This window comes from Danio rerio, chromosome 12 (genome assembly GCF_052040795.2).
Source record: "Danio rerio strain M-AB ecotype USA chromosome 12, GRCz13ab, whole genome shotgun sequence".
Classification (NCBI taxonomy): Eukaryota; Metazoa; Chordata; class Actinopteri; order Cypriniformes; family Danionidae; genus Danio; species Danio rerio.
In genome coordinates, this window is record NC_141032.1 from 38,119,456 (window position 1) to 38,140,840 (window position 21,385).

Genomic DNA, 21,385 nt, shown 5'->3' on the forward strand with positions numbered 1-21,385 from the left:
TAATAGATATTCAGTAAACAAATGTAAAATAACACTGAACAGTCTTTATTCTGTTGCATGAAATAATTAAACAATAAATCTTCATTAAAGTGACAAACTTTATTATTTCTTGAGCCCAAATGGTTTAAATTCACTTGAAATCTAAAGTCACAGGCATTAAAAAAACTCATCCAAACAAAAGTCTTTCATATTATTAGAGTAAAGGTAAACTTTGCGATTACTACACAAATTGCATGTTCTCTGTGTTTTCTGGTTAATTATAATCCCAGTTTGACATTGCAGATCTGGTGATATATTGTGCAGCCCTAATTTTTGGATATTTTAGCAATATATTTGCATAATATTACGTTACTAAGTAAAGTGGTGAATTGGTTATGTGAACCAGAAAAGAATTGTCATGAACCAGTTTGCAGAAAAAAAGGGTGTGAAAATTAAGTTTTTTCGGTGCACAGACGAAGACAATTAGGTATCAGTAATAGATCCTAACTGGTTACTACCTACTGACGTCATTTATCTCATATGGGCTATGTTACAGTAGTTTACTATTGGGAGGGAGCCGATTATGAGTAATTAAAATGCCCCAACTACTTAAAAATGCAGAAGCTCTGCATGTTTCCTTTCCTCTCGGCTGTTAAAGCAAACTTGTGGATCCAGACTCAAGCATGTCTGCAGAGCGAGTTTTCTCCACCACGTCTATCATGGATCAGCTGTGATCGCTGCGTCACTCGGTGAACAGTGCCAGAGCGTTAGAGCCAATCGCAGCCTTTTCTGTTGAGCATGAGACCAATCATATGGTGTAAGAACTCACTCTACAGCGCTTAAAAAGCAAGCTAATAAGCAGGGATAATATTTACGTTTGTTTATTTGCTTTAAATGCTCATGTTGTCTTCTGTGATTGTATTTTTTGAGTTTTTTTGATAATGTACGTTCAAAAAGTTTTCTTTGAGCAGGTAAAATTAAAGGTACAGTGAAAATATCTGACTTAAATTAAAGGACAAACTTGTATTACAAATACACAGAAAATGTATTTATAAATGATACATTTTAATACAGGAATTCTTGTGCTGTGAAGTAAAATATGAAACTGTGTATGGAAAGCATCCTCAATGCACCGTGATGCATTGAGATATCAAATTGAACGGAATTGATGGCATGATAATCGTAACCTAACCGAATTGAAATGTGAGGCCAGTGTAGGTTCACACCCCTAATAAGCAGATTACCCAGTCTGCCTAGGGCTGTAGACTAAAGGTCAAAACTTTGGAAATAACGTTCAGTTATTTTGTAAAAAATCATCATTTTGCTTTGAAAGATCTCAATGCATCATTAAAAGCCATGGGTGTTCATTTTGCAAAGTAAATTTTAGCTTTTGCGCAAAATTACCCCATCAATATTAAGTGTAAACTGAACTGTTCATTAGCACAGATAATGATGTCAGCCAGAAGTTTTCAGATAGCGATCAGTCACAGTTACACAACTGACTGAGCAGAAGTAATTGAAATGCATGAAATTCTTTTATATGGTTGCAAGAGCTTTGCTGTCAGGGTAGCGGATAATGGTGAGATTTCATTAAGTGGCGTTATCTTCCTCTTCATTGCATCCTCAACTCTGAATAACTCGTGATCTCTCGCTGCGTGGTGATTCTTCAATGCAGCACTTGTGCGTATCGCAGTCAGCCCACGCACCGATGCAGGAGGAGAGAGAGCGAGCCGTGAGCTATAAATAGATGAAACACTTGCCTTAACAGGAGAAGTTCCGCTAGAGAGAGAGAGAATGAGAGAGCAAGAGTAATGTGAACGCGGCCCGTGCTGTGGATTTAGAGTCCCAGAAAGCCTCCTCGGTGATGTCAGTGTTTCCAAAAACAGCTTCCCCTGTCTGCCTCTTCATTGCTGCACGAGTGCGTGGAATACTAAACAGCTTCCTGTTCCCCCTGCCCAAATATGGCTATCAGTCGTCATGCCTGTGAGATACCAGCAGGTCGTCGCATTCTCACGTTTGTCGTTTCAGCTTTGGGAGGTTTCCATCAAATTAAAGACCCTTATGCTGATAATTAGCCTAAATCCTGGATTTTCTTGCTTGAGCATAAATATTTGCAGAAAAGCAACTGTGTTCGCTCACCAAACACAATTAGTTGCATCTGCAAGCATCTCGCTGTCGCTTTAGTCACAAAATAACTCTGGGGCGTTTGAATAATTAATGCTGGCAAATCTTGGTGCAAACTGAAATGCTTCAGCAACACATCCGGTCTCATTTTTGATAAGCTGTTCAAATAAATCCCTCAAAATATGTCTTAGATTAGATTTGCAGTCCAGATATAGAATTGTTGCTACTTTAACAATGGATTTAATGTTTGGAAAATGGCCTGAAAGCTAAATCTGTCCTTTAATAAACTTGGATTGAGGAAAATGAGACAATTCTGCTGAAATATTAGACTTTTCTAACCATTGCTGAATATTAACCAATTGAAGTCGAAGAAGAACTAATATAAATTAAAATAAGTAGTGTGAAGTGATTGAGGGAAGGATGGAACATGAGACTGACAGGTGGATTAGTGCAGTGGCAGCAGTATTGCAGTCGATGTGCCGGACCATTGTGGTAAAGAAGGAGCTGAGCCAAAAGGCGAAGCTCTCGATTTACTGGTCAATCTACATTCTTACTCTTACCTATGCTCATGAGCATTGGGTCATGACCGAAAGGACAAGATCTTGGATACAAGTGGCCGAAATGAATTTCCTTTACAGTGTGGCAGGGCGCACCCTTATGGCCCATTCACACAGGGCGTCAGCGTCAATGCTATTGCTGAACTGAATTATGTGTCTGTCAACGCTGCTTCAGTGGCATTGCCCACTGCAAATGTTGGGACTTTCTCAACTTTTCAAGCGCCAACGGAAGGGTCAACCGATCAGATCGCTGTATGCAAATACACCAGCTCAGACAGTAGCCGATTCCAGACTAATTTCATTGGCTGACGCTGCTATGACGCTCACATCAGCCCCAACTTCAGACACGCCCTCTGTCAAGGGTTGATGCTAAAGCCTCATGTGATTCGAATGTTCTTGATAGGGTAAGGAGCTCTGTCACCCGGGAGGGGTTCGGAGCAGAGCTGCTGCTTCTTCACATTGAGAGAAGTCAGCTGAGCGGGCTCAAGCATCTGTTTTGGATGCCTCCTGGACACCTACCTAGGGAGGTGTTTCAGGCATGTCCCACCGGGAGGAGGCCTCGGGGAAGACCCAGAACACTGGAGGGACTATGTCTCTTGGCTGGCCTGGGAATGCCTCGGGATCCCCCCACCCAAGGAGCTGGAGGAAGAGTCTGGGAAGAGGGAAGACTGGGGTTCTCTCCCAAGACTGCTGCTCCCGTGAACCAACCCCCGGAAAAGCAGATGAAATGAATGAATGAAAATAAGTAGTGTCCTTCCTTACATGATGTACATGCAATAAACCAAATTGAATAAAATAGTATAAAATACAAGAAAAACATTCAACAAGAACAGTGCAAATACTCTCCACAGGATGTGAAGAAATAGCACTTTACTATGTGATTGACTCCGTCCTGATGTTGGGAGCGCAGCAGCAGGTTGGCAGAGACATAGTTTCATTTTCACTCCAAGTAGGTGAAATTGGTACTGTCATAACAGGGTTTGAGTGTTTCCTCACCACACTGAAAGTCATCGTCTCACCCTCTGAGTGTCTTTCCTTACACACAAACAAGCACACGTTTATAAAAAATGGCAAATGGCTCCATCACCTTTGAGGAAAGCATCACAGAGCTGATAATTGCTGCTACAGATGCCATCACAAACAGTAGAGTCGCCTGGCAATGAATCCACCGCTGTTTTACCAGAGCAGCCCTGGGAGAACACATTTCTTAAAGAGCATTTCATCCTCTCACAGGTAGACAAATTAATGAGTCGGGCTGTAGAGAAGGTTTCGCTCATGAATATTGCATTTACATTTTTGTAGCTCTTTCATAATCGACTAGTAATGTAAGTCTTTGTGAGCTACCTACTTAGATAGCAATTTAAGGGATTATAAGTAAGGGGCATATTTGCCTACTTTAATATCTCTCTTTTTTGGAAGACATAAGGTGAATTAGCTTCGCTCATATTTTAAGCAGTGTTGATTTATGAAGTATTCATTTTTTTCCATACAGGGATTTAAAAAGTCTTTGTTAAAGCATTATAAGAACAAAACCAACCAGCTGTGATTGGAATTATATGTAAAGCAGGCAACAATTGTTTACATTATATAATCAAAAACTAGTCAAGCTGTTGATTGTATATTAAAAGAAAATGTACTTTAAGTTTAATATGCCAATCGTACACGCACATTTAGGTAATTTTGAGAACAAAGGAAAAGTGTAAAAAAACTTACATCATTTGCATTCTCTTATGGCAGTGGGCGGAGCTAAATATTTATTTTGCAATTGTGGAGTTAATGCAAACACATACAATTACTTTAAGCATTATAAGCAGAGCTCATAACAATTATTTCTTTAAAGGTTTATCGGCTATTGGTAAAACATTCAAAATTCTATCTGAAGAAAATGAATGGGGGTTTAATTCCAGCACCTGGCTGTTGCAGCATAAAAGGCTTTACTCAGTATCTGTCCTTCCCACATGTTTTTACTTTCATGTTGTTAGCTTAGCAAAATCGTAATGCTTGGCTCCATTGGAATTCCATGCCCTACTTGTGTAGTATACATTCATGGCGATGTTGACCAATTTGGCATTGGATGATGTCTAATGTGAAACTTTGCGATGGACAATGGCATTGTTGGCATCGTGATGGTTGTTATTAAATAATTAATTTATAATGAATTGAATTGTAGCCTACTGTTTCCACTACCTGACCCACATTGTCTTTGTTTTACCCATAACTATTGCAGATGTGCACATTGCGTTATTAATACTGAATTAATATATTGTGCAGCCCTAATGTTGGAGTAGTTTTCATTAATAAAATGGCAGACAAAAAGTACCCAGTTCATGTCTAGACAGTAAAGTGCATAATGTCTCATTTGGGACACAACTTATTACTTTGGTTATATTTTACTTAAACTGCCTATAGGTAATAGATAGTAGGCAGCACAATTTGGGAACAGTAATATTTCTTGATCTTCATGAGCTGAAGATCCTGCTGGTCCAATGAAAATCAATTGTCATGGACAGTGATAACAGTGTAAATTATATTTCATCATCAACAAATGAATTTGGCTGCCCAGCACATCCAACCTGCACCCCCCCACACCCGCCTCCCTCCCTTATATCTGTTCTGCTGCAGTAATCAATCTCCATTATGACCTCATCAGCTGCTTTCTAATAGTTATGTATACGGTCCTGAGCCACAAAGTAATGACCGCAAAAAAATGATTAAGGCCTTGGGGTTTCGCTCTCAATGAGGCATTTACAAATTTCATTTTGGGTCACTGGGTTTTACAGTCAAATACGAGTGGACAATTATATTGAAGTGTGTGGATCAATTGAATTGTTTTGTTTGATTTTCTGTAGATATAAACCAAAATGTAAGAGCAGGGAAAAAGACAGAGTTATGCACTGCAGCGTTAAAAGAAATTCAGCCTATCAGAGGATTCAGAAGAGCAGATTTTGATTCAAAAGTTGGTTCAAAGTTTTTTATATAGATTGAGTGCTGTCTAATTTTCCCAGTATTACTATTATCAGAAAGACTGAAATCATTTGAGAACAACTACTGTTGATGAACTGAGTTAGATTAATAAGAGTCAAGAGAACAAAATGGAAAATAAAAGAAGAAAGTGAGAGGTTTTCTACATAGCTCTCTCTCTTTCTCACTGGCTCTGTGTTTGATGAGAGTGCATTATTAGGCTCATCTTTCTCTGGAAGGTTAGGTCGACCCGCTGAGACTCCACAGTGTCATAAAATCTTGCTTTTAGGGCCTTTGATTTTTTTTAACTAAACTACATATTTTTTGTATTCTGGTATTTCATTTTTTGCTTTCTAATGGCCCGTTTCCACTGAGTGGTAAGGTATTGTAGAGTATGGGTCGGTACGGGTCACTTTTATCAGGCTTGCGTTTTCACTGCCAAAAGGGTACCAATGGTGGGTGTGGTGTACGATAGAAAATTTCATTACTAACCTTTCTATGAACATTATTTGATTATAACTGCAGATCAATAAAATAGCCTACCGTAACGTCTGCGATTTAAAAAAAATAAATTAAAATAAATAAATAAATAAATAAATGCAACATACTGTACATGAACACATACAGACCCTTACGGTCTCAGATATGTTCCTAATTACAGAAAAATTACACTCAGCATAAATTTAGTCCTTATTTGGGTTCAAAAACATATAGCCCACAGTCAGTGCAAACCTCTCATCTGTATCTTTAGCCCATGTAACCTCTGTTAGAGAGTAATTCCGTCATTCTGAGTTCATAATAGTCCAAAAGGTGATGATAATAGTTAAACATCTTTTAGGTTGCTGAAAGAATCATTTGCTCCTTTGTTTTTTCCGGCTTCTCCTTTGTTTTTTCACGCTTCACTCTTGTGTTTGTCTATTTCTGAAAGGATGTCAAAAGCATTTCAATATCACATGCACATTATTATCATCAGCTCATAAAGTTATTATTTCAAATACAGGCGCGCACACGAGCTCTTTCAAGAAAGTTAAACTGCTCATGCTTGAGACAGCCTTGTAAACAACGAGCCAGATGATAGATTCTGCTCTTCTTCTTGGCTTTGTGGCTGTTTATCAAGACGACGACAAGGTTTTGTTTAAGCTCAGGTCGACCATGGCTCATTATTATTGTATACATTATCACAGTGTAATGTCTCAGCTGTGTATTGAAAAATGGCACTTCCTTTGTTTTCATTCTCCTGGCTTATGCACACGCTAGTAACGTATCACTGTAAACCAATGACGTTCAGCTGCATGTCTTGCTCCACCTTTTGGCCCTCTTTTGTTGTACGGTACGGTTGACTTTTTGGTACTTTTGACAGTGGAAACGGCCATAAAAGTGTACCGAACCATACCATACCACTCAATGGAAACGGGCCATGAGGTACTGTACAGATCACTGCATAGAATCAGGTTTTTAAGTGAAGTTTCCTAAACTCTTTTCAAGAGGAGCACATGATATGATTGAGCACGACTGGCTGCTCATCTGTAATCAGTAATAATCCAATCAGATTGATCCAAGCTTACAATAAATGGATTGATTTTTCCCTACTGCTCTATCTTTGTTTTGGAAGAATCCCCCCCTCCACCCCATCTCCTCCTTATGGGAACTTATGGGACCTACCTGATCTCAGATCCCCTTATATGCTTATTGACCGGGTGGAAGCCAAGCTCAGGGTTCTCTCCCAGGACAGCACGCCAAACCTACTATTAAAGCCAACCATATCTAAGAGGGAACTCTTGAATTCAATTCAATTCATCTTTACTTCTGTCGTACTTTTACAATGTACATTGTGTCAAAGCACTATAGAAATAAAGATGAATTGAATTCATTATATTTTAATATACAGTTGTTGTGTAAATGTACCTTTAGTTAAATCTTGGGAACTAATTTATAATTTTAGTTGATGCGTGGCCATGTTTTACTTAATTGTACTCATGCTTGGCCATGTTTTAATTTGTTTCTTCTTTTTAGTTATAAAGTGACAACATTGCACTAATTAGTTCTTTCATTTTAGTTAAATCCTGGCCACATTCTACTAATTTGTTCCCTTGTTTAAGTTAAATCACCACTGTATTGTAGTCTAATTAGTTTCTTTATTTTAAAAGCGTCTGCTAAATGACTAAATGTAAATGTAATTAAGGTAACCTTTGGCCATAAAGAGAACAGAGTAAAGTGATGGGCATGGATTTTTCTCTTATGGCAATGGTGTCTTTTTCCATTATGTATTAAACTCCACAGAAAACCATGATTTAGCAAAAAGAGATTTTGCGAAAGCCGTTTCATGTTGACTTGTGTGCTGCAAATCAAAAGTCATTCTCATTTTAAGCTCTTTATCTTTTTTGTATTTACTCCATACTAAGTCCTCAGTGCTTTATTAAAATCATTTACTAATATGTATTTTTTTTCCTCAAGCAAGCCAAGATGTCTTTACTAATTATTTTTCAAGGCTGGGTGCTAGATGCCACAGCATTTTTTTTCAGACTGTACCCTAATTGATTTGGCCCTTTAAGAGCAGACAACAATATGTTTAAGTCTTTGAAAGCTGCAGATGTTGTGATCCGTGCTGATTACTGGTAAGCGGCTTAGAGCCCTGCCGAGCGCGCCTGAATTGCAGCAGAGGGACGGAGGGGGTGGGAAGGATGAGGATGGGGAGTGTGTCACACTATTGTGCTGACTTACACAGGAAATGAGAGTGTGTGTCGACCCGCAGACCAGATATCTGGATGGGGGACAACAGGGTAGGGGGAGGTCAGGGAACGGTCTGCAGTGGAGGGGTCTTTAAATTACATAAAAGATGATGAATGCCAGTAGAAAATAAACATGTCAAATTATGTCTTAATATCTCAGGTTTTTAAAAAAGTTATACACAGTGTCCACATAAATAACTAAAATTCTATATTATGGATATCAGGCCAGCAACCAGCAATGTCACTTTGTAAAGCAACACTACTGTACATACATGACCACATACTGAGTAGTCTGATGTTGTTGTTTTTGTTGTCTAGAACTACTTACAGTATACTGTATGCATGCTTATAGATCGAATATGTAATGCTCATGTGCATAATGTCACTCGTGAAAATGAAATTACTAAAATTTGTGTATTTAAAAAATCTGTATTTAAAAGTTGCATTTTTACATCGACCAAAATGCCGTTATGTTGTAAATCAGGGGTGTCAAACTCAATTCCTGGAGGGTCGAAGCCCTACACAGTTTAGTTCCAACCCTGCTCCAACACACTTACCTGTAGGTTTCAAACAAGCCTGAAGGACTCAATTAGTTTGATCAGGTGTGTTTAATTAGGATTGGAACTAAACTGTGCAGAGCTGCGGCCTTTTTGGAACTGAGTTTGACACTTGTGTTGTAAATGAACAGCCAAAATGCATACAAAGTGTTGTGATCACTTTAAAATAATGGTCCATTAGGTAAGGTTAGTTAAAGAGCCCATATTATACATGAAATAGGGTCATATCTTGGTTGTAAGGGTCTCCAACAACAGTCTAATATGCATGCAAGGTCAAAAAACACTTTCATGGTCTCATAATCTGCATTTATTTTTACCTAATTATCCCAGCGACTCCCGTATGAATCGTCCAGTGATTCATTTGTTCCCAAACCCCTCCTTAGCGCGAATCTAATCTGCGCTGATTGGACCAATGACAGCCTGTTGCGATTGGTCGACTGCCTTCAGTCAGAGAGTAAAATGCACAACAGCTAATCAGCAATATAAAAGTAATCACAGTTCATACACGCTCGATAGTGTAGGCGTGGATTTTAGCTGCCAGTGGGTCAATGTATATTCAGTCGATGGACTTGAAAATTCAGACGATTAACTATTTTATTGAGCAAAAACTCCAAAAACTGTTGAGGAGATATCCAAGCTTGTCTCACTCTGCTCTTTTCACAGACACAAACACACACACACACACACACACACACACACACACACATTGCCATTGTCCGCGCACACAAACACAAAAACACACACAGACCTCCGGGCAACAACGCGCGCGCGCACACACACTACCCTCGTCCACGGAGCTCCGTAAACAAAGCAGCATGCATCGCGTGACTTTGCACGCGATAAGAGAATATAGCCAGGTAACCTGATACAGTACACGCGGTTACAAGTAATAAACCACAACTAAATACATTTGCAAGCTAGAGTCAACGAGGCAACAACTTTAATCGCACGTACTTACACTTGAGAAATAGAGGAAGAAACCCATCCTGACGTCCATCAGTAAGTTACTCTTTACTGATCCTTCCTTTAACAAACGCCGATGAAGTATTCTTTGTAGCATGTAGTTTGCAGAAGTTTCCAACTGCTTGGTTATAATGCTGAGGTTTCATCTTTGGGTAGAGGCTCGATAATATCCAGTGTGACTTCAATCGACCGGCATGTTTGTGTGCGTGTGTTTGTGGGTGTGTGTGTGTGTCTGCGTTACTGCGTCAGAGGGCGGGGCCTCAGGTTTGAAATCTCCCGGGTTTGCGCGTGCACGTGAATAACTTGGTTTCGTTCGTACGTCATAGCGAAACACCTAATGACTCGGTATCAAGGCGACTCGTTTGAAGCACTACGAGTCGACTCTTTTATAGATGAATCAATCGATTTAAACACTGTACTCTTACAGATTTAAGCCTTAGCTGGATACTTCACTTCACTTAGAGCTGTTACACACTACATGGAGGGGAATTTTCAAAAACCCATAATATGGGCTCTTTAATGTATTTACTAACATGAACAAACTATTAGTAATACATTTATTATGGTATTTATTCAACTTTATTAACGCTAGTTAAAGTTATTTAAGTTAAAATAATGTTAGTTCATATTAGTTCATGTTAGCTCACTTTGATTTACGTAACTCATATTAACAAGCACAACTTTGGACTTTAATAATGCATTAGTTAATGTTGAACTATGATTAATAAATGCTTTACAAGGTTATTCATACTTAGTTAATGTTAGTAAATACATTCACTAATAAACCAATAGTACCCTTTTGGTGGGCATGCTGTATGACAGAAAGTTTCATTCGACGTCATTCTTGCTCGAAGACATGTCAAAGTAAAGCTGTACGGGTCATTCACAAATCGTATGAGAAGCACTTCTCACAAAACAGATGCTTTCAAAAGGGTACCTAGCACAACAAAAGGGTACCAAAAGGCGGAGCCAGACGGGCAGCGAAATTTACACAGAAACATCACTCACTCGTGCACAAGCCAGGAGAATGAAAACAAAGGAAGCGCCATTTTTAAATACACAGCTGAGACATTACACCGTAATAATATACATATAATAACAAGCCATGGTCGACCCGAGCTCAAACAAATCTTGCCGTCGTCTTGATAAACAGCCACAAAGCCAAGAAGAAGAGCAGAATCTACCCTGTGCAATGTAGTTGTTTACAAGGCTGTCTGAAGCGCAAGTGGTTTCAGTTTCTTGAGAGAGCTCATATGAGCATTTATAATTTATGTTGCGTGGGTGTTGAGATCCCGATCTTTTAACATTCTTTAATGATCTGTAAACAAGTAGTGAAAGAAAACACCTTTATTGAAACTCACCACATCCACATGAGCTCATAACTTCTTGAGCAGATGATAATAACGTGCGTGTGATTATTGAAGTGCTTATGACATCTGATCCTTTCAGACACGGACAAACGTGAGAGTGACCCATGAAAAAAAGGAGAAGCTGGAAAAAACAAAGGAGCAAATATTTTTTAACAGCCTAAAACATGAACAAACTGCCATGTTTAACTATTATCATCACCTTTTGGTCTATTATGAACTTGGAATGACAGAACTACATTTTAACAGAGGTTACGTGTGCTGGTGAAGATTAAAGATACAGATGAGAGGTTTGCACTGTGGGTTATTTGTTGCGTGTTGTTTTTGAACCCAGATAAGGACAAGACACCAAGTTAGCCCTGAGAAAAACCTGCTCAGATGTACATACATGTAGACTTTCAGAAGAGATGTCAATGTCTTAAACTGTGCTCAGATGTGACAGCAGACTTGGCAAATGACTCAATGTATCAATATACTAAATATTAACCTTGCTTATTTCTAATAAGAATTAAAAAATAATTCACAAAACATATTTTTCTAAAAAACACATTGCATCCAGTCAAAACTGCATTATTGAGAGCGAAAAACATATCTTGTACTTAATTTACACAACATTTGGATTCAACATTAAGCAACAGGTAGCCCCAAATAAAATGAAAACCTAAACTACAAAATTATGATGACACATTACCAGTAACAACTTCATTAACTTTATCTTCCATTTTTATTTTTGCAAATCACATAAATTCATCCTTAATATTTAGCCAGCTATCTACTAGATAACAACCGCAATTTTTCATTCTCGACCTTACAAAAAAATTTAATTCATATCTGCTCCCTCGTTCCCGCAAATCTCTGTGCCAGAAACATTGGCTGAATTCAGGTATCAGCACATGTGTAATGTGCGTGTGCATATCCACCCTTAATAATCTCTCTGTTTGGATGGATGTTACTGGTTGCATGGCCTCTGCTGACCTTGAACTGAAACAACACTATCAACTGGACTGTCCCTGTATTTCTCAGAAGGCAGGGCTTAAGAGGAAGTCTTGATTAGATATGTACTGATGCAGTTATCCTGGGTCAGGGATGGCCGATTCAAAGACAGCAGGTCACGCTTTATGAAACTCTAGCTCAGATTTAGAAGGCATCTGTATTGATTTCATTGAAGGCATTTAATATTTAGTTATATAGCTCCACAATATGAGGTATGATTCATAAACAGGAATGATTTGCATCCACTGGCAGTCCAGGAGGTAGAGAGACGTCATGCCCATTGGATGTACGCGAATGTCTGTCATTGTTCTTTTACTGTAGAAGTGTTTTGTATGTCTTTCCAAAGTGTCTATGAGTGACACTGCCCTCTGTGTTACATACTGTGTGTGTGTTATATTTCATTATTGTATAGAGCCAGTTCTAACCTGGTTAATGCAGAGTTAGAGAGGAGTTTGATGGATGGATGGATGGAAGAAAGTTGTCTCAGCACTCTACTATTATGTCTGTCCCTGTGGACATGTGCATTGACTGACTAATGTAATGAATGGAAGTCTTATTTTTATGGCTGCTTTGATAACTTAATATGACTTAAACCTTTACTATCGCACTCAAAGATGCCAGCAGACAGTTTGAGCTTTTAAAGCATCAAAAAACACTTGTGTGCTTTGATGGCACTTGCCCTTGATTTGTGCATCAGAAAAACACAGAGATAAGCAAAATTTCAGCAGCCAAGTGTTTGTGCTTAAACCTTCTGCAGAAATTCTAACTGTACACTAAACAAAACCACCCAGGCTTATTCTGAAAACGTACCTCTATATACATTTCTGAAAACCGCCCAATATGTCCAAGGAGCTACGTTTTATGCAGTTTTTGTTTTTAAGAATCCACCGGAGGCTGCTGTGTTCACTTTTTGAGATCTCAAATTTCTCTCGCGAGTGCTACTCATGCCTGCTGTTTTCGCATAAATCCACCAGAGGTCGCTGTCGACTTACCGATCGACTGACCCACCCTCCTCCATCCCTAAACCAATAGTATTTTTAAAAGCACAGATTGACCAGTGAGATACGATTGCAGATTAAACTAACTTTTTTCTTTATATATTTAAAAAAATTATTTATATGATGCAATAAACATATGCTAATTCTAAAAATGTATCCCTTTATACATTTATGGAGATCATAAATTATGTAGCCTGAGGTACACATGGGTGCGTTTCACCTTTAAAATGAACAATATGGGATGGTATGATGCCTTTTCTTTTCGCGCTTACCTACGTGTGGACGGCTTTTCTGCTGTTACCAGTTTGTCCGGTGGCTCGCCGCGTACGTTGGCAGACTTGTATCAATGAGCGAAATTGACCGCAATGACAGGGTTTGAGTCTGACAAAGAATGGTTCCAGAAAGGGGTGGGACACAAACTCAATCCAAAAAAGTAAATAACAGGCTGAGAATGTGGTAAGATCTAAAAACATGGTAAAAAAAAAAAAAAAATAAATATATATATATATATATATATATATATATATATATATATATATATATATATATATATATATATATATATATATATATATAGGCCTTTTCTTTTTCTAGATTGCTTTTGAAAACACTGTCGATTGGGTTTATGGAGGTGGGTGGGCGGAACAATTTGTGGTTTTGAAAACATTGAGTTTAGGGAAGGAGGAGGGTGGGTCAGTCGATTGGTCAGCCTCTGATGGATTTACACGAGAACAGTAGGCATGAGTGGCACTCACAAGAGAAATTTGAGATCTTAAAAGCGAACACAGCGGCCTCTGGTGCATTCACAAAAACCGAAACTGCAAAAAAGCGTAGCTCTTGGGCCGTTTTTGGCGCTCTCCAGAAATGTATATAGTGGTACGTATTCAGAATGAGCCTGCATTGGATGCAATGATGAATTTATCACTTTGATTGTTAGTGATCTCTACATTCTTGACATTAATATGCTGATTATGTGTTCATGAAAATTGAAAGTGTATTTGCATTTTATTACTTAGAATGTTTTACAATGACAAAGTGTAATAACAATAATAACAAATATTACAATAAAGAAATTCAACAGGTAATTCATAATAAATGCTGATAATTAAAATGTAAAATTATTAGTCTAAACATGGGTGTCAAAACTCATTATCAACATCTTATTTTTAATGATTTTTGAATGCCTTCTATTTTCACTGTGGCATTGTAGAAAACACTGCTGTGAATCTGTGTTGATGATTCTAGGGCAGCCCTCTGGCCTGTGTTATTTATGCATTTAGTGTTAGGGGAGGTTTGACTCATTCACCCTCTCACTCGTTCTCCTTTTCACTCTGTCTTAAGGTTTTCTGTACTTTTGTTCCTGCTCAAACTAGGTCTTTTGTTCCTTTTTTTACAATGCATTGCCTAATCAGAAGAGGCAGCATGTAGGTACCCCGACTAAACACAGCACACATGCCTCAAACGGCTGCATGATTCACCTCTTCTCTCTTTATTCGTTTCCTTTGTTCAATCTTGTGCCACAGAATGATACGTTGATATGAAAAATGTATGCTAACATTTTCCATGAATATTTTTTTCATCTTTTTTATCATTTTTTGCTTTTCATGTTTATTAAACATGCTTGCACCGTTTTCCATTAATATTTTTGATTTATTTCATTTGGTATGCATCTTCACAAAAGCATATTTTAGTCCATATTATATTTCAGTGTGATCTTTCATTTGTTTTCTTTTATTAAACAACTTGGTTTAATATTTTGTGGATTTGAATTTATTTATTGCCTTTTGTAGCTTGATTGTTGGTGTTTATTTTTACTCTTCTCTCTCTTCCCCCTTTTTCTCTTCAGTGCACCTTTGTCTAGCTGCGTAGTGCAAAATAATTGTAATGACAATTTAATTATTTCTTCTTTGTCTTTCTCTTAAGGGGATGTGCTTTTTCAGATGGCGGAGGTTCACAGACAGATTCAGATGCAGCTAGAGGACATGGTGAGTGTCATTAATGTGATGAACATCATGTTGCCTCATAGGCTCACATTTTCTCATTACGTTTTCTCACAACATGACTGAGTCGATCAGGTCGTATCTAAAAGAGCCCATTAGCCCCTGGGGTAAGGAAATGGAAGGGAGTGGTGTCTCAAAATGTCACATCGACTGCTTCCGTATATACATGGAGGACAATAGACCACAGTCACGTGTAAATACAGTACACAGACTTTCCTGTTCTGTGTGACACAGCTGCAGAAGTTAAACAAGCCATATCTGAAAGGATAAGAGTGCTAAAAATGTCTCTTTTGGTTCTTTAGGCTCTTTTGTCTCTTGCTTTTTAGTGTTTTTATTGGTCATTAGGGGTGTAACGGATGACGGTTGATCTGTGATTTGTACGGATCACAACCCACGCTTCGGAGCACACGTGGTCCGCGGATTAATACGTTTCTTTTTTACTGGTAGATTAATCCTAAATTTGTAACGATCACAGTGAGATCGCCTCTCGCGTCATTCAAATAGAAAGTATAAAAGCATTTAGGCTTTCCTGTAAATTGTAATGATAATGGAAGCTGTTGTAGGTTATTCGGGATGTGGTGAGTTTCATTAAAGGTGTTTTCTTTCACTACTTGTTTACAGATCATTAAAGAACGTTAAAAGATCGGGATCTCAACACCCACGCAACATAAATTATAAATGATGGTGATTTGCATTTAATGGATCGGCAAATTACCTTGAGCTGGAAATCGAACTCAGGTCGCCACGAGCACTTGGGTGCTATATGTCGACGCACTAACCGCTAGCCAACTACCAATGATTTGCATTTGTTTATTAATCCTTTGAATTGCTGCATTCATATATGAAGACATGAAAATCAAGAAAGAGTTTCAGTCTTTTGAGTTATAAAGTTACTAACAGTCAAATAACACAGAAGTACTGGGATAACAGTTTATAGCTTTAATACTATAACCCTAACCCATTGGTTTTAATAAAACCAATGATGTTATGCATTTAACAACAGTTAAAAGTTGAAAGTTGTAGCTAGCAGTTACATTATTTAACCAATAGGTGGCGACAACCAGCCCTCAAAAATATGCCACTGAATAATTCTTCAAAAATTATCCATCTAGCAACGAAACATGAAGATTTGTGAGTGAAAAATTAAATCATTTTTTGAAAATAAGACTAAAAATAAATATAGGCTGTACAAATTATTATGTTAGAGTTCGGTGTGTTAAAACCAAGAACACTTGCAGTGCTGTTTTTGTAATAAATGGAAAGCAAATTACATTTGTCTTCTCCCCTTTTTAGCTAATCTGAAAAATGGTCCGATCTGTGATTAAAAGCCACAATGTGATCTGAAGCGTGAGATTTGTGATCTGTTATACCACTAGTATTCAGTTGCATGAGTAAAATTGCTATGTAGTTTTGATGTGTATTTGATATAAACTGTATTGTTCTACTGTGATTTTCAGCTGAAATCATTCCATAATGAACTACTCACAGAACTGGAGAAAAAAGTGGAGTTGGATGTTCGCTATTTAAATGTAAGTATATAAAGACACAAAAGCACTTACCATCTTGGCTAAACAGAAAATCTGCGTGTGAATATGTATGGGAAATTCTTTTGCTGGCGATGTGGTCGCCTCACAGCAAGAAGATTGCTGGTTTGAGCCTCGGTTGGGTCAGAGTTTCTGTGTGGAGTTTGCATGTTCTCCCCGCGTTGACATGGGTTTCTTCTGAGTGCTGCAGTTTTCCCCCATAAGTCCACAAGACATGCTGTACAGGTAAATTGAGTAAGCTAAATTGTCCAAAGTGTGTGTGTGTGAATGTTTCCCAGTGATGGGTTGCATCTGGAAGGGCATCTGCTGCGTAAAACATGTGCTGGATAAGTTGGCGGTTCATTCCGCTGTGGCGACCCCAGATTAATAAAGGGACTAAGCCAAAAAGAAAATGCTCTCATTGCATACTTTCATAGGTGCTATAAAGTATAGTTTTAAATTAATTTGGACTCTACTGTTGTTTTATTTTATAAATTTACCTTTATAGTTATCATCCTTTTTGTGAACGAATCTTTAATTGAGATGTGAAAAGTACTAGGCCTATGTTTAACTGAGTTTAAGTAGGCCTGCTATCACCATTTCATGAGCACTGAAGTGTTTAAAGTAGACACTGGTGAATGTGAAGAGAGCAAAACATTAATTAAAGATAATTAACCATATATATTTTTCAAATAAGTAACATATGATGCACGTTATAAATTTATTAACAAACTTTAGCTACCATAAGAACAATAATAAAGATGTAAAGCGTCAGTTTGTAAACAGCATGTTTTACTTTAGGTCATTAAAAAATATTAAATTCCCTCAAGATTGTCTTTTTACCAAACACAGTCAAGCACTGTGTCTATGTCTCATTTCTTATTCTCTATATTTCAGTAAATTGGTCTAATCCACCCCCAAATAACATCTCTTTTAAACCCAATAATTGAGTTTAGTGCATGTAATGAAAGCAAGAGCATTACTGCTATTAACACCAATGTCTTCTAAAAGCCTTGTCTTTTCTCCTGTGTGAAGAAAAGTGTGTTTTTTTCACTTGAAAGAAATCAGTTTATATGCATGAAAGATCAGCAGTGCATCTGAAACAAGGCTTTCAGCTACACAGATTAAAAAAGTCTTCTTATACTGGGGTCTTCGACAGGCTTGTGTGTAAATGCATCAGTTTGACCCTCAGCTTCTTGGCAAGAAATCAAAAGCACATTAATTTGGTCACTCGTTTTCTGCGTTGACAAAAATAATTAACTGCGCTCCCACACATAGTAAGGACAGGAAAAAAACCTCAGTCAAATGTAGCAGAAGGCTTTGGCAGGGAAGACTGGTGGAAACAAAGAGGCATGGTCTGAAACACAATGAATCCCAGGAGCAGGAAGATGCATTGAGGACAATGAAAGAGCTGATTGGACCAACTCAGCCAAGTTCCCATTAGTAATGAACATGTGAAACCTTCAGGTCTTTTAAATTCTGGGTTAAGCATTGCTAAGAAACAGTCAATTCAAGATGAGCATTTATTATTAACTTTTAAACCTCAGGATGTCCTGAGAATAACAGTATAATGCATGCTACAATAAAGAGGCCAATCTCATCCCATTCTAGTTGGCATTCGTCCACTTGAGGTCTTTTTGGGATGGAAGCTTGATAAATTTATTTAAAATGCAACCATTAAATTCCTCGTCTTGTCCATTTGGATATTGTTAGCCGCTGATTGAGATGAGAGCTGTGTTGTGTCGTCTGGCAGGCAGCTCTGAAGAAATATCAGATGGAACACAAAAGTAAAGGAGAAAGTCTGGAGAAATGCCAGGCCGAGCTGAAGAAACTGCGCAGGAAGAGTCAGGGCAGCAAGAACCCCTCCAAATATGGAGACAAGGAGATGCAGGTGAGTCAGCGCTCTACTTCTTTTTCGTTGGATTAGTTATGGATTAATTCTGTCATTCATTTTCAATGTGTCAATCCAAACCTGCACAACCTACCTTTCTGTTTTCAACAACAGAATTGTTCACTTTTCTTGCTGAAGACCTACAGTTTTTCATAAAAATCTTTATTATATGGCTTCAGAAGATCTAAAATCTACCAAATGAGCTTGTCCTGTTAATTATGTCTGCATGGAAAGTCCTCTTCACTCCATGGATTATGGTCATAAAGATTTGCAATGACATGAGGTTGAGTAAAAGATTTATTTTTGGATGAAATATTCCTTTAAAAATCGCTTTGTCAATCTACTCTTAATAAATATCATACTAAAATAAATGTCCAAATGAGTTCGGCAGTGCTTTAGAAAGTTCTAGAACTTGGACAAAGAATTTGTTTGTGGTGTATATGAAATCTGTAGCATCTAACTGAGATTTCCTGTAATGCTGTGTTCACACCAGACGAGTTTTGCGCGAATAAATTGCACTATTCACGCGTAGACACGTGAACATTTTGAGTTTACTAGCTTCATTTGCGCATCAAATTATCTTCATTTGTCTGTCAAATTCGCTTCACAATAGATGCAGATTCACATCATGGCCAGGGCTTTTGTTTGTCCACTGACTTGTTGCTAAATAGCTAACATGGATTTTATTAAGAGGGTAGCTGTGCTTTATGTGCTTTAGGAAGGCTAAAAAACAGTGTAGATTTGATCGGTGCCTTGTCTGAGTCCTCTAGATTCTTCCAGAGGTGCACTCAGCTCTGTGAGTTCATAAACTCCTCTAGAAACTGTACCTGGATGTTGTAAGCTTTCAGCTGTGATTTTGACTGAGTCGAGCCCAGTTTAATGAGCTGTTTCAGGGTTTCTACAGGCTTCATCAAGTCACATTTAAGACTTTTTAAGACCCTTAAGACAATTAAGAATTTAATTTGAGACTTATATAGGGTTAAACATTAAGCATTTTTCCCTAATGGCCCTGTATTATCATGAGAAATCATATAATTGTTTTTAGTTGTCTTTCCCCAGGCAATTTAATGGGGAATGTTGTGAACTGCTGTTATGAATTGTATCTCTTTGCGATAAAAACTTAAATATAAAAAATAAGGTTTTACTGAGATGTATTGTTGTTGATTGGATGAATGTTGGCCCAATTAGGTAGCTTTAATTGGACAATGCAAAATTAAGACCTGTTTAGAATGACGTAAGACCTACAACACAATATTTCAGTAAGTTTTAGAATTTCAGACAATTAAGACTGGTGTCGCCAGGAGAATTTCCCCTCGGGACACCCACTGTAGGTGCTACGTCATAATCATGCCCCTACAAGAGCAAGCTCCTGATTGATTAATCAGACACAAATGTCCGCTAAGTTCCAGACTTTTCCACTCGAGTGAAGCAACTTGCACCACTTCATACAAGGGAACCATGTCATTCGCGCAAATCACGCTGCAGGATGTCTATTCGCATCTTTGCATTGACTTAATATGTAAATCACTTGTGCTTGATGCTTCATCCGTGTCTGGTGTGAATGCACCATTAGGATGCAATATATGCTATAATGCATCTGTTTCTAGTAATAATCCCTATAAATCGCCTTTGTCTTTTAACAGCTCACATATAGATTTGAGAACACAGAAGTGAGAAAGTTGAAAGTTTTGTTTGAATGCCGAAAATATTGTTCAACTTGTTTATTCAAAATAACCATACACCGTATTATAGTTTGCAGGGGCATTTTCAAATCCTAATGAGAATGAATTTTCCACACATTGTAGATCTACAAGGTTTAAAAATGTTTTCATCATGTTCTTTCTTGTCAAAGGTGTATTTTTGCTGATTGATATGCTGTTGCTCTTTTCATGCTCCTGCTTTGCACTGAATCAGACATTAAACTGTGAAAACAGAAGACATAGATTGTAGTTTAAGTCTGTTTAGGTGTTAGAGAAAATCCCACTCTGTTTGGCTGAAGTCCTGCCATACAATATTGTATTTGCTTTGTGTGGGTTTGATTGTGAGCGGTGTCCTTGTGCTTTTGTTCATCGAGGCCTCACTGTACGGGGGTTGAACGGCTTGTTTTGAGCAGGTGTGGGTCAGGGGGAAGTGGGAGTGTTGTACTGTGGGCTGACCCCAGGTCACTTCATGCCATTAGCTGTAGGTGTGCTCCTCATAACACACAATGTTGCATAAATGCTGTGGGCTTCGCTTCCTTATTAAACACTCCACAGGTGTATAGCAGAAATGTGAGTGGGTTCTTGAAATGAAGTAAGCGACCTCTATAAAGCAAACTTCCTGTTCCAGATTCTAACAAAAACTGGAGGAGGATTACAGTGAGCTAAACATCAAAGGCAATTCGTTTCTATGCATCAAGAGTGGGGATAAATTCTAAAGTTAGGAATTTGTTTCCGGTTGTTGCTAGATCAGTTAAGTTTGTGGCTGGAAGTTAATGATAATTATTCATTTTATTTACAAAATTTCCAATTTATTGTATTTTATTAGCGTCTATGTAAAAACTGTATTTGTACCGAGTATTATTTATGTTATCTATTAAATTACCCAGTAAATTGTCTTTTTTAATGGCTGCCCCACCCCAACCCTAAACCCAACTAGCACAGTACTGTAGAAATATACATTTTTGTAATACAATGTCATAAAAAATGCAGCTATTATGATCTGCATATTGCACTTTCGGCCGGCCGTGTATCCATCCTAGACT

The 21,385-nt window shown here is 38.0% G+C and overlaps 1 protein-coding gene and 1 long non-coding RNA gene across 51 annotated transcripts in view; both read left to right on the forward strand.

Annotated features, from left to right (window-relative positions):
- baiap2b (BAR/IMD domain containing adaptor protein 2b) overlaps positions 1-21,385 on the forward strand; it is an 86,952-nt gene that overhangs the window by 30,399 nt on the left and 35,168 nt on the right. For all 50 annotated transcript variants that reach the window (XM_087276780.1, XM_087276768.1, XM_087276791.1 and 47 more), the window contains 3 exons: positions 15,152-15,213; positions 16,686-16,757; positions 18,505-18,642. In XM_087276780.1, coding sequence (XP_087132906.1) covers positions 15,169-15,213; positions 16,686-16,757; positions 18,505-18,642 — 255 coding nt within the window. In that variant the 5' untranslated portion in view covers positions 15,152-15,168. The remainder of the gene's footprint in view (positions 1-15,151; positions 15,214-16,685; positions 16,758-18,504; positions 18,643-21,385) is intronic.
- On the forward strand, positions 8,464-13,728 carry LOC147841456 (uncharacterized). Its single transcript, XR_015504461.1, has 2 exons — positions 8,464-11,142; positions 11,246-13,728. It is a non-coding gene; the product is annotated as an uncharacterized LOC147841456 (long non-coding RNA).